Here is a 14,178-nt window from a genome sequence, read left to right on the forward strand (position 1 = left end):
AACAACCACTGATTGGTTTTCTGTCCCTGTGAATAGGTGTGTATGCTGCACAGTTTAATATTTAGGGCATCATGTACTCTGTACCCTTTTTTTCATTTGTTTTCATTCTTCATGGTTATTTTTGAGATAGGAATCCTTTTGATGTGTATTTTGAGATAGAACTATGGATGAAAACATTAGGGGTAAAATATGATGCTATTTACTGTAAAGCTATATTTTATTTTATATCTTGATGGTCCCAAATAGTTTTGGCTGTTATATTATATAAAGGTTAAATGCACATCAAGAAAACATCTCAGGGGGGAACGGGGAAGGAGGGGAAAAAAAAGAGGACTTGATGCAAAGGGCGTAAGTGGAGAGCAAATGCTTTGAAAATGATGAGGGCAAAGAATATACAGATGTGCTTTACACAATTGATGTATGTATGGATTGGGATAAGAGTTGTATGAGTCCCTAATAAAATGTTAAAAAAAAAGAAAAGAATTAAAAAAAAAAGAAAACATCCCAACCCAGTGAAGCCCAAGCCCACAAGTCCAACATTAACCCATATGTCTGACACCAATCCACAACGTCCTCCATCTCACAAAACAGATGCAATGACGCCAACTGCAGGAGGAAAGTCGAGTCAGTGAATGTAGATTGGGACTAGAATTAAGTGTTAGGCCGAAATCCATTTATATATCCATGGTTTAAATATGTTTCTGGTTTACTTTAGAGACAGGATTATCATTTTATGATAGAGAACATTAGTGTTAAATGACCTGATTTCCTTCTTCTTTGGTTATAGATCTATTGACCTCTTCTATGTCAGTCTGGGTTAATTTAGGTAGCTAGTGTGTTTCTACAATTTTGTCCATTTCTTCTAGGTTCTCAAATTTGTTTGAATACCCTTTCATGGTATTAAGTAATTATTTTTTTCTCTTTTGTGTCTGTTGTGATCTCATCTTTTTATTTCTCATTCTTATTCTTTACTTCTTTTGTTTCCTTTGCTAAGTTTTCCAGTGGTCTTTCAAAGTACCAACTTCTTGTCTTGTTGATTTTTCCCATTGTTTTCTGTTTCCCAAATCATTTATTTCTGTTCTGTTCTTTATGCTTTCTTTTCTTCTGGTGGTCAAAGTTTATTTTGCTGTTCTTACTCTGATGGTTGAAGATGTTGGGCTAATGTGTTGATTTTGGTTCTTTCTTCTTTCCTGAGGTGCATTTATTACTATAGATTGCTCTTTGAATAGGATTTTGCTGCATCCTAAAGGTTTTGGTATGTTGTATTTTCTTTTTTACTTTAAAAAGAAATCATTTATTTAGGGACTCATCCAACTCTTATCACAATCCCTACATACATCAATTTTTTTTTGCTCTTTTCAGTTTATTGCATGAAGGAGTTACACTAGTCCAAGTTAAAAGTGGGCTCCAAATGGTTACATCATACAAGCTGTGAGGTTTGAAACTTGTGACAAGGGGCAGAGGGAATTTTACTACTCATTGCAAGGAAATCCTCACTTAAGCTTCCATGAGCCACAAGCACTTAAAACCCATGAACCTTCCGCCGGTCATCCTTAGCCAGTCCAATCTCTACAAGGAACTGGCCTGTGTTCCTGCGCTGGTCACCCTGGAGCTGAATCCCTTCTCCATATTCTGGATGCTCAATCCACATTCTTCCCACCAATTTTAAATGTCACTTCTGTCACATGCCAAATTTCCATATGTATTTGAATCTATTTCTGATATTTTTGGGTCTGTTTCTTATCTGTGTAGGCCCACACCATCATCACACAGGTTTTTACACATTTAAAAACCTGTTTGAGCTAGTTTCGTCTCATCACTTTTGTTTTTCAGACTACTTTTGCATGTTCCTTTTTCTAGTTGAACTTCATAGTTGCTAAAGGAGGGCGGCTAGTAACTTTTATGCTGTTTAAAAACAAACAAAAGAAAACACTCTGCCTGAATTTAGTCCAACAGCGTCTGCTGATAAAATTCTCCCCAAAGCATCCCTACTTTTAATGCCCTGAAAATATATGGTCATTTATATTGTGTAATTGATTTCAATCCCACTTGCTTACATGAAGCAGGAATGGGTTCAGAACATAGGTCCCCAAACTTATTTGGCCTATTGCCCTCTTTTCAGACAAACAACACAGAACAAAAACTCAATGCCCCCATTGACAATTAAAAACTTTTGTATTATATCCCATAATCCAGGAGAAAGCATGGACATTGGCATTTCCTGGATTGATCCAGTGCCCCCGGGGCGGTATCGCCCACTTTGGGAAACATTATTAATGTTTCATCATCCCACATTGTTCTGTAGGCTTTTGTTTGGCGAGTGAATGTAGGTAGTATGTTACGCTCAGGCCCAGTTTAATTTTTTTTGTGAAGCTGCCTTGGAGAATTAGGCTGGCGTAGCCCTTTCCAAGATCAGCCTCTAAGATGATGATCGGAGCTTCCCAGGGAGTCCTATTGCCTCCTGGGTGCAGACTTTTAAATGCTGATGGCACTCACATCCTGCCTCACTGCTAGGGACACTCACTGCTAGGGACACTCACTGCGAGGGACACTCACTGCGAGGGACACTCAGGCTTCATTAGAGAGAGGTGTGGCTTCCAGCATGTTTCAATCCTTAGAGGTTGTCTGAAAGGTCAAACAATCCTTGGGGCAACTGAAACAGATACAGGCCCATCTTAGATCAATATTTAAAGGTTCATCTGATGCAAGCCTCTGCCTGAGGCTTGTTTGTCCCTCTTCTGTCTCTCCAGGGTAGTATGAACATGCACCCTTGAAATGAACTCCTTGCCTTTCCCTCCTAGGAAAATGTATGGGCGTGTGTGATTATGGTAGGAGGAGGGAGTAAAGGAAGACTGAAAACTGGACACTGCTGGTGTTGGTTCCTTTACAACTTAGTTTGCAACTCCCCCCAACTCCACTCATCATTGCTTCCTTCCTGCCACCAGCCTTCCAAAAATTCAAAACCAAACTCGTTGCCATTGAGTCAACTCTGACTCACAGTGACCCCACAGGACAGAGAAGAATTGCCTCAGTGGGTTTCCAAGATTGTAGCTCTTGACAGGAGTAGAGGCATCTCTCTTTCTCCTGCAGAGCAACTGGTGGTTTCAAACTGCTGTCCTTTCGGTTGGCAGCCCAACAAGTAACCCACAACACCACTAGGTCTCCAGCCTTAGGTGGTGAAAATGGTGTAGTGTTCTGCCCCTAAGCAATAGGTTGGATTCCACTTAGAGACATCTCAGAACAAAGGCCTGGTGACATACTTTCAAAAACAAAGAGACAAACAAACAAATAAATAAAAATCAGCCAGTGAGAACTCTATGGGGCACAGTTCAACTGTGACACACTTGGGGTTGCCCAGACTTGGATTCACTCAACTTGACTAATTAGTTAATTCACTGCTATCAGATAGATTCCGACTTGGTGACCCTGTAAGACAAGGTTGAACTGCCCCTGTAGGTTTCCAAGACTGTAAATCTTTATGGAAGCAGAGAGTCTTGTCTTTCGCCCTCAAAGCCACTGGTGGTTTTGAACTGCTAACCTTGTGGTTGGCAGCCCAACTAGTAACCACCACACCACCAAGGCTTCTACTAGTTTACTAGGTAGCCTGTTTTGTGTTGTTGTTGGTCTGCCAGTACAGTGACCCCAATTCATAGTGACCTTATGTAACAGTAGAACCAACTGTCCAGCAGGGTTGTTCTTGGCTGTAATCTTTATAGCAGCAGATTGTTAGCCCTTTGTCCCTCTGAGCCTCTGTGTGGGTTCCAACAGTTAACCTTGAGAGTTAAGCTTTTACTTTTAAAAAAAGATACTCTATTGGCCTGACCTTTTCCATGGCATGTCAGAACATAGATATGTATTTCTATGTATGTACTGTATATATATCTGTGTGCTATATAAAAGATTAAGTCTTTATTTTTAAAAATCATTTTATTGGGGGCTCATACAATTCTTATCACAATCCATATACATCCATTGTGTCAAGCACTTTTGTACATTTGTTTCCCTCATCGTTCTCAAAACATTTTCTTTCTACTTGAGCCCTTAGTATCAGCTCCTCATTTTCCCCCTCCCTCCCCACTTCCCTCTCCCCTATGAACCCTTGATAAATTATTATTTTGTCATGTCTTACACCATCCGATGTCATCCTTCACCCACTTCTCCACTGTCCGTCCCCCAGGGAGGAGGTTATATGTAGATCCTTGGTAATCTTTTCCCCCTTTCTCCCTCATCTTCCTTCCACCCTCCTGGTATCACTACTCTCACCAATGGTCCTGAGGGGTTCATCTGTCCTGGATTCCCTGTGTTTCCAGTTCCTATCTGTACCAGTGTATGTCCTCTGGTCTAGCCAGATTTGTAAGGTAGAATTGGATGATAGTGAGGGGAAAAGCATTTAAGAACTAGAGGAAAGTTGTATGTTTGATCATTGCTATGCTGCACCCTGACTGGTTCGTTTCCTCCCGCAGGCCATCTGCAAAGGGACGTTCAATTTCCCACAGATGGGCCCTGGGTCCCTACTCCGCACTCTCCCTCATTCATAATGCTATGATTTTTTTTTTGGTCTTTGATGCCTGATACCTGATCCCTTCAATGCCTCATGAGCTCACAGGCTGGTGTGCATCTTCTATGTGTGTTTTGTTGTTTCTCAGCTAGATGGCTGCTTTTTTATCTTCAGGCCTTTAAGACTTCAGATGCTATAGCTTTTGATAGCCAGGCACCATCAGTTTTCTTCACCACCTTTGCTTGTGCAGCCATTGTCTTCAGCGATTGTGCCAGGAAGGTGAGCATCTAAGACTGCCGAATTGTTAGAAAAAAGTTTTTTTTGTGTTGAGGGAGTACTTCGGTAGGGGCCCACTGTCCATCTGTTTCCTTAATACTAAACCTATAAACATATGTACACAGATCTATTTTCCCATTGTTGTATATAAATATATTTACATCTGTATATGCCTGTATTTAGATATCTATAAATGCCCTTAACCTCCTAGTTCTTTCCTCTATTTCTTTTTTAAAAGATTAAGTCTTATTATTATTTATTTTGGGGTCCTACTGGTGGTGATGAGGCCTCCTTTGAGAATGCATGCTTCACAAACTGCTGCCTTGGCCTTCTCCATCACAGAAAAGGGGGAGACCCAAACAAACTCAGGGCCTTGAGTCCAAAGAGACAGGTAAGGAGGAGCCCAGAAGAGACCTGCCGTCCCCCTCTGCTTACTAGCTACCAGCCTTGAGCAAGTTTCCCCAGTGGAAGATGGGATAAGAATCCCTTCCTCCTTGAGCTCTTAAAAGAAAGGTGCGTGTTAATAGCATCCACATAAAGTGCTTCTCTAAGTGGTTGGGAAGCACCGAATAAAAGCATCAGCTCCCGTTATCAGTGTCATGATGATGGCTTTAGCTGAACCGCTGTGGGGCTTACCCGCCCCGCCCCCCCCCAACCCGCCGGCTCCGGGGGGCTGTGGAGGCTAACAGCTCTGTGGGTTGGTGAGACGTCTTTCTGAGCCGGGAGCTTACACCAGGGGGGCCCCCCAGGAGGTCCACGTGCCAGCGGTTGGGGCTGGGTGCTGGCTGTGGGCTGGTGGGCAGCCCGCCAGCCTTCGGCTGAGCGGGGAAGCTGCCTCCCACTTGCGGCCACGGGGTGCGTGGAAAATCTCAGGGTCTGACAGGAACCAACACCGATCGTGCGAACCACAGGAAAGGGACGAGGAAAGGAAGTGATAGGAAGACTAGATGACTCGCCCAAGTGTAGGAGCCTCGCTGGCATGCCAGTCCCAGTCTTCCAAACCCAGTCTCCGCACCCCAGCCTCCCACGGGGCCTTGGCATCCCTCCTGCTCAGCGCCCCTTCTGGCCATTCCTCTGGGCCAGGCGATTCTGCAGTGGGGGGCACGCTTCCGCCTTCTTTCCACTCCCAGCCCCCTGCCATCCCCAGCACGACTAGGATCTATCTGTCTGCCGATGGTGACACAGCTCGGGGGGGTCTTCCGCCGCCGTCGGTGGACCGAGAGCTACGCCAGGAAGGAGCCCGCGGGGGCCCGGGGGGGGGGGGGCAAGGCACCGGCCGCGCCCAGCCTCGCCCGGCGCGGGCCCGGGGATCTCCAGGCTGGAACAACCGGTGGTTGGCATGCGCGCCCTGACCGGGTCACCCGGGGCATTGTCTTCTCCCATCGTGGGTGGGAGGTCAGGCATGCCGGGGTTCCTGCGGCTGGCTGCCCGCCAGGCCCGTGACCGTTGGCCCCTGGGGCCACTGGGCCGGCCGCGCCCGCCTGCCAGGCGGGAGGAGCAGCCGTGGGGCCGGCTGGGGCTCCGCTGCCTGCAGTGCCTGCTCCCGCTCGACCATGGGCATCCGCAGCTCCCACGCCGAGGCCATTCCCGACGTGGACACCCTCCGCCGGGAGACCGGCTGTGAGTGGGGTGCCGGCGCGGGCCGGAGGGCAGGGCGCCCCCGGGGTGGGCGCTGGGGGGCGGCCGGTTAGTGCAGGGAGGGAGTGGCGTTGGGGTGGACCCCTCCCCAAGAAGTCCGGGATCAAGGTCCCGGAGCTTGGCGCTGGAGATCCCAGCGTCCAGGACGGCAGCGGGAGCGCTGTGCCGTGGGTCCCCATTCACTGAGGCTGGGCGCTCCCAGGGTCGGAAGCGATTCGATTCCCGCACCAGGGAGTTCTCGAGCTCCAACGAAGGATGGGGGGGTGGGGGGGTTGACCTTGGTTCCTGGGTTCCAGGTCTCTAATTCTGACCCTAACTGGGTCTGATCACCCCCCTTTCCGCCCTAGGAGTTCGGGTCCCTGGGTGCTCTCTTGGGTGCAAGCCCTCTCCGCACCTAGTTCACCTCCGGGGACCTTCCGTAGTGGATTTTTGTTTGTTTCCCATGCGCTGGGGTCCAGCAGGGTCCAGAAACCGCCAGGGCGTGACCCTTCCTGCATTCTCTCCTGCAGTCTCACAGGCGAGCCTGGCCCGCCTCTACCAACGGTTCCGGGCCCTGGATAAGAACAAGAAGGGCTACCTCTGGTGAGGGGGGAGCCCATCTTACCACCTGCCCCCTGTCTCCCAGACCCCATTCCCCGGCCTTGACCTCCATAGGCCCTCCTTTTCCCTTTTTGACTTTTGGTTTTACAGCCGCGTGGATCTCCAGCAGATTGGGGCGCTGGCCGTCAACCCCCTGGGAGACCGTATTATAGACAGCTTCTTTCCTGAAGGGTGAGGCCTCCCTGCAGGTGGGGAGGTGGCTGTAAGGTTAGGGATGGACCCCGAAAGAGGACCCAGGGGACCACTGGCCACTCCATCCTACCACCAGGAGTCACATCGTAGATTTCCCAGGCTTTGCCAAAGTTCTGGCTCATTTTCGTCCGGTAGAAGAGGAAGACACAAGGGTCCGGGATGTCAAGGAACCAGAACCGCTCAACAGCCGAATGAACAAACTTCGCTGTGAGTATCTCCGCTCCCATCGCTGTTAGCGATCTAAGTGGTCCCCAGCCTGCAATTTTTACCATCATTCCATGGTGTGCATCCAGCTTCTGCACTCGCAGTCACCCGATAGCCAAGAGCAGGACTCAGAGGGCTTCCAAGGTTGTAGTCTTGAGGGAACTTGGCCTGGGACATCGTTTTCCTGCAGAATGACTGATGGGTTAAAACGGCTACCCTTTTTGTTAGCAGCGGACTGCTTATTTATTGCACGGCCAAGGCCTCCGATACTGCTACTAGCTGCCATCGAGTTGATGCTGACTCATAGTGACTCTATAGGACGGAATAGAATTGCTCCTGTGGGTTTGTGAGACCGTAACTCTTTCCTGGAGTACAAAGCCTCTCTTTCTCTGGAGGAGTGGATGGTCGTTTCGAACTACTGACCTTGGGGTTAGCAGCCCAGTGTGTAACCATTACACCACCAGGGAGTACATAAAAGAGGGAATTTGGGTGGGAATTGTGCATCATGCCCTATGTAAACCGTGGCAGACACTCCAGGTTTACCCATACCTATGAGAGGCCCAGGAGCCTCTTGTACCGCAGTGTATCCTACCCACACCTTTTGTAGCCTATTAATGGCCGCCCACTCCTCAGGAAGAGAAGCAGGGACAACCCACCTTCCTTTTCCCCCTCGGCTCTCTTCCTAGTCGTCTTTCAGCTCTATGACCTGGATCGGGATGGAAAGATCTCCTGGGATGAGATGTTACAGGTAGGAAGAATGCCAGGGAGACAGGTGTGATCTGTGAAGGGTGGGGGAGTTGACTGTAATGATTATGGGAGGGGGAGGGTGATTATGTGGTGTGATGATTGGTCAATTGAGGCTGCAGATAACTGGTGTTTCATGGGGGCAAGTATGTTGGATCATGGGTTAGTTGGAAGATAGGGGGAAGGTTAGCTATGAAGTTGGGAACAGATCAATGGTGATTTCCCCCCCGAGTGACATTTGGCAAAATCTGGAGATATCTTTGGTCGACAGAAAGTGGGGGTGGATATACTACTGGAATCTAGTGGGTAGAGGCCAGGAATGCTACTAAATGTCCTGCCATGCACAGGCCAGCTTCCTGCAACACAGAAGTATCTGACTGCAAATATCCATATTGCTGAGGTTAAGAAATTATGAATTCACTGTTGGAATGAGGTGGGAGATGGAACTGGAGAATGAGGTGGGATGGGGTGGAGGATAGATGGAGGTAAGGGTATAAAGTTGCATCTGAATAGTGAGTTTGGGAATATTATTGAAGTGAGTGTGGGACAGTGGGGAATGGATGGAATTATTGGCGGCTGTGGTGGGAGAAAGATGGGACTTTCCATGACTGACGCAAAACACAAAGGGTGTGCAACAGAACAGCAAGGGGAGCAGAGCAAGGACGTCCCGAGGGAATAGCAAAAATACACTTTGGGGGCAGGGCATGGTACCCAATCAGATTTGATCGGGAAATACTCCTAAAGGTCAACAAATAGACCTTGAACTATTTACAGGCTTTTCTTTCTTTTTTTTGGGGGGGTGGGGCATTGATTTTTTGGGGGGGTTGCTGTTGTTTTCTTTTGTTGCTTTGTTTTGCTCTGTCTTTATTTTTGTGTGTATTATTATGTCTGAAGGTCTATCTAGATAGGAAAGTCAGGATAAACAATCTGGAGGAGCAAACAATGGGACTGATGGTTGGGGGTGGGGGGACATGGGAGAGGGGGAGGTGGGGGAAAGCAAGTGGATGTTAACACACCCAGGGACAAGAGAACAACAAGTGATCCAAAATTGATGGCGAGGAGGGTGTAGGAGGCTTGGTAGGGCTTGGTCAAGGGCAATGTAACCTAAAGGAATTACTGAAAACCAAATGAAGGCTGAACATGATAGTGGGACAAGAGGAAAGTAAAAGGAAATAAAGAACCAGGAGGCAAAGGGCATTTATAGAGGTCTAAATACAGGCATGTACATATGTAAATATATTTATATATGATGATGGGGAAATAGATCTATGTGCACATATTTATAGGTTTAGTATAAGTAGCAGACAGACATTGGGGCCTCTACTCAAGTACTCCCTCAATGCAAGAACACTTTGTTCTATTAAACTGGCATTCCATGATGCTCACCTTCCCCACATGGTTGCTGAAGACAAAGTGGGTGCATAAACAAAACTGGTGAAGAAAGCTGATGGTGCCCAGCTATCAAAAAAGATAGCATCTGGAATCTTAAAGGCTTGAAGGTAAATAAGCGGCCATCTAGCTCAGAAGCAACAAAGCTCACATGGAAGGAACACACCAGCTTGATCACGAGGTTTCAATGGGATTAGGTATCAAAGAACAAAAAATCATATCATTGTGAATGAGGGGGAGTGCTGATTGGAGACCCAAAGTCCCTCTGTAGGAACTGGACATCCCGTTACAGAAGGGTCACAGGGAGGAAATGAGCCAGTCAGGGTGCAATCTAGCACATATGAAACATACAACTGTCCTCTAGTTCTTTAATGCTTCCCCCCCCCCCCCACTATCATGATCCTAATTCTACCTTACAAATCCAGCTAGACCAGAGGATGTACACTGGTACAGAGAAGAACTGGAAACACAGGGAATCCAGGACAGATAAACCCCTCAGGATCAATAATGAGAATAGCGATACCAGGAGGGTAAGGGGAAGGTGGCGTAGAAAGGGGGAACCAATCACAAGGATCTACATATAAGCCCCTCCTGGGGGACAGACAACAGAAAAATGGATGAAGGGAGAGGTCGGATAGCGTAAGACATGACAAAATAATAATAATTTATAAATTACCAAGGGTTCATGAGGTGGGGGGTGGGGTGGGAGGAAGGGGAAAAATGAGAGCTGATACCAAGGGCTCAAGTAGAAAGAAAATGTTTTGAGAATGATGATGGCAGCAGATGTACAAATGTGCTTGACACAATGGATGTATGCATGGATTGTGATAAGAGTTGTATGAGCCCCCAATAAAATGATTTTTTAAAAATATGGGGCTTTCTATTCCTTTAAAGAGTTATGATCTCAGAAACTCACAGGGGCAATTCTACCCTGCCATATAGGGTTGCTATGAGTCAGCATCGACTCCATAGCAGTGAGTTTTTTTATGGTGGGAAATGATTGAGATAGGGTGACTATGGAAAAAGGGTGGATTAGAAAATTTACAGTAACTTTTGGGATGCAGTGGGCCAGGTTTTGGGGATGGTAGAAATTAATAGCCTTTGCTCCATGCCACCTCTGTATGGCTGCTTCTCCCCCCCACCCCCTTTCCAGGTTCTCCGGTTGATGGTTGGGGTCCAAGTGACAGAAGAGCAGTTGGAGAGCATCACTGACCGCACTGTTCAGGAGGCTGATGAAGATGGGGACGGGGCGGTGTCCTTCTTGGAGTTTGTCAAGGTCAGAATACCCTTAGCACCTGGGAAGTTGGACGTAGGAAACGAAGTACAAAAGGAGGAGGGAAGAAAGACAGGAGTTCCCAGGGAATGGTGGGACCTTGGGTGTGGGTAGAACTCTGAAGAAGGAGGTTGGAATTCTAAGGGACTGGGCTTCAACCTCTTGACTAGCATTCTTCTCTCTCCAGTCCTTAGAGAAGATGAATATTGAGCAAAAGATGAGCATCCGAATCCTGAAGTGACTTGACTGTGCCTTTGGTGAGCTCATGCTGCCTCGCAACGGCTTAGGAGTTATTCTCAGTCCCCACTGAGGCGGGACCCCAATAAACTGTATTTGTATGTCTGGACTGACCTTCATTTAGGGCCCAGGGAAGGAAGCTGGAAGGGTGCGTACTAAAGTCTAGCCCATTTGATCTCAGATCTGCGAATCAGCTAGCGATTTTTTGGTTGTAAGTAATTGAAACCTCGGCTTTTGGTGACTTGAATAAATAAGGGGATTTTATGGGCTGGTGTAAACATAAAAGCCTGGAAATATGTCTTTAGGTATAATTGGATGCCAGGGTCCAACGAATGTAATCAGAAATCAGTTATTCTCTCTCTCTACTTGGCTTTTGTGTGTGTGCGTTGGCTCATTCTCCGGAGGTCCCTTTCCTTATGGTAAAAAAACTGCCAAGGACTCCAGGTTTCATCCATCCTACTCCTCCAGTAACTCAGTGGGAAGAGATTTTTTTCTCTCTCCAATAATTCTAAGGAAAGACTTAAGTTTCCGTGTTATTGACCTGATGAGGATCCTGCTTTTACCTGCTGGGGCAAATGCTCAAATTGTCCAGGCCTCTGCTACGTGCCCACTTCTAGAGTCAGAAAATAAGTTTTGAGGGCTTAGGATCAGGGAAGCGGTGATCGCTTGAAAACAAAGGAGGTTTTCTTATCAGAGAGGAGTAATGAGACTGGTCCAGCAAAACAAGATCTACTCAATGTCCAAACGACAGACCTTTGTAGTCTGGCCTCTTACATAGGCTTCACCGATTCCTGACAGTGTGCTGAGCTAGGGTGGGGGGAGAAGGGTTGTACAAGTAAGAGACAGGACATACCTTTCTGCGATGTGGATTTCTTCACACTTTTAGGTGTCACCTGGTCATGGAATCCACCGGTTGCTGTCCATTAATCGGATTCTCCGCGACACCAGGTGTGTCAGAGCAGACCTGTGCTTTCCAGGGTTTTCAATGGCGGGTGCTTCCTGAAGTAGCTCACGGGGCCTTTCTCTTGAGCTGTCTGTGGACGGCCTTGACCCCCCAGTGTTTCCTGTTAGCAGCCAAGGGGTTAACCATGCGTGCCACGCAGGGACTCCTTTCTGATGTTAGGGGGTCTGAAATCATGTTAAGAGTGTGCTCTAGGAACACAGACGTGTCTGAGGTGGTGTGCAAACTTCTTTTTAACATTTGTGATTTGATTGTACACAGTATGGCATTGGCAGGTGAGTTCTCCTAGTTGCAGGTTGGGGCAAAGGGCTATTTAATTCTTTAGGGAAAATTACCATTTGGAAAGAGGATGGACACATGAACAAGTACTTTCCGATTGAGGGGTATTATGAACTTCTCCAGATTTGCACGTGTGTGTGCGCGCGCGCGCGTGTGTGTGTGTGTGTTGCGGGGAAGGGCGAAACAGAGTGTGCAATGCATTGAGTAGCCATTTTTCTAAGCATTGTGAGAGAAGATTTGCAAACAGGAAACTTTAGTCTCTCCATAGTAAAGGTAACCTGGTAGCCCTGTGGGGTAGCCATTGACTGGTTAAACACGTGGTTGGCAGTTCAAATCCACTGGCTGCTCTGCAGGAGAAAGATGAGGCTGTCTGCTCCTGACTTTGTTGCAGAAACACTGAATAGGGTCGCAATAAGCCAGAATTGACTCAATAGCAGTGGGGTTTTCTTGTTTTGGTTTATAATGAAGAGAAAGGAGCCCTAGTCTGTGGGGGTTAAGTACTTGGCTGCTATCCATAAGACCAGTACTTTGAACCCACAAACCAATCTGCAGAAGGAAGAGGTGGCAATTCACTTCCATAAAGATTTACAGTCTCGAAAACCCAGTGCAGCCATTCTACTCTGCTTTATAGGGTCTCTATGAATCAGAATAGGCTTGGCTGCAGCTAGTTATAGAGAAGAGAAATAGAGATTTTTAAAAGTGTTCTACGCCACACAGGGAATAGAATCTCTGTAGCTGGTTTTCTTCTGTTCCTCCCATTATAGTGTTTCCCAAATTTTCCTCATGATAAATATTAAACCCTTGGACCTCAACGGAAAACTCCTGAGTCTCCAGAGAAATCTACATTTTTAATAAGTGATTAATGTTGTTGGAGGCCGTGGGATCAAACTTTTACAAACACTGGTTTGGTTTCTAGAACACAATGCTTCCAGCTATACTCCCAGTACAACTAATTAGTAACCAGAGGGTCTCTGAGCCTGACCCCTGGCCCTTAGAAGGCTCTCTGGAAAGACCTCCTCTTCTACTGATGCCGGCCCAAACCTGCTCTGGGACCTCAGTGTCAATGTCAGTGTCCCTGATCTATTAAGGTGGACCTGAAGATCTTGGAGGTTCCCAAGACTACACTTGGTATTCTGATGGATGGAAGGGCAAACAGTCCCACTTCCCTTAGACACGACGCCCCAATTAGACAGGATGTCAAAATGGACCCTTCCCCTATTTAGGGTTCTCTACACATTCTTTGTGTGCCTCTCCCCCGTCCTCCAAGGGTACTGTACCCCCACAAGGGTACTGTGCACTTTATTTTCGTTTCTAGCAAGCTGGCCAATCCTGGTAGTCTACAGCACTTCGTGTGCATAGTCACACCCAGGCATGGTTACACTCAGCTTAGGCCCTGGGTCTAAGCTCAGGAGGCCGGAGACCTTTGTCACGAGGGTGGAGAGGCAGACATCAGCCTGCAGCACAATCTGCCTGGCTCTCAGCCTACTGTTGTCAACTCTGGGACGCCTGTGACTCTGTGGTAAGAAATAAGCTCTGCTGTTCCCAAGGGGAGTGTCAGTTACACTGGGCAAGGAGAGGCTCAGAGCAGCAGATGCCAGATTTCAAGGATTTGCTGAAAACCGTCACCATTGTTACTGTACAGCAAGATCACCCGTGTCTTTATTTAGTTAGGAGTTTTCTTTCTTTCTTTCTTTTTTTTTTGGATTTGTTGCACTAACATTTTTTAATCATTTTATTAGGGGCTCATACAACTCTTTTTTTTTTTTTTGGATCATACAACTCTTATCACCATCCATACATACACCGATTATGTAAAGCACATTTGTACATTCATTGCCCTCATCATTCTCAAAACATTTGCTCTCTACCTAAGCCCCTGGCATCAAG

The 14,178-nt window shown here is 47.1% G+C and overlaps 1 protein-coding gene across 1 annotated transcript; it reads left to right on the forward strand.

Annotated features, from left to right (window-relative positions):
• Window positions 1–6,327: 6,327 nt before the first annotated feature.
• On the forward strand, window positions 6,328–11,055 carry CHP2 (calcineurin like EF-hand protein 2). Its single transcript, XM_075528511.1, has 7 exons — window positions 6,328–6,394; window positions 6,922–6,994; window positions 7,103–7,183; window positions 7,281–7,411; window positions 8,095–8,156; window positions 10,695–10,817; window positions 11,002–11,055. The coding sequence occupies exons 1-7, from the start codon at window positions 6,328–6,330 to the stop codon at window positions 11,053–11,055; spliced, it is 591 nt and encodes a 196-aa protein (XP_075384626.1).
• Window positions 11,056–14,178: the final 3,123 nt, after the last annotated feature.

Source organism: Tenrec ecaudatus, chromosome 12 (genome assembly GCF_050624435.1).
Source record: "Tenrec ecaudatus isolate mTenEca1 chromosome 12, mTenEca1.hap1, whole genome shotgun sequence".
Taxonomy (NCBI): Eukaryota; Metazoa; Chordata; class Mammalia; order Afrosoricida; family Tenrecidae; genus Tenrec; species Tenrec ecaudatus.

Bases quoted from the DNA above. Each gene is read 5' to 3' on its own strand.
- CHP2 (XM_075528511.1), top strand. From the start codon at position 6,328: ATGGGCATCCGCAGCTCCCACGCCGAGGCCATTCCCGACGTGGACACC. The intron at 6,395-6,921 runs GTGAGTGGGGTG...TCTCTCCTGCAG, and splicing joins CCTCCGCCGGGAGACCGGCT to TCTCACAGGCGAGCCTGGCC. The intron at 6,995-7,102 runs GTGAGGGGGGAG...TTGGTTTTACAG, and splicing joins AACAAGAAGGGCTACCTCTG to CCGCGTGGATCTCCAGCAGA.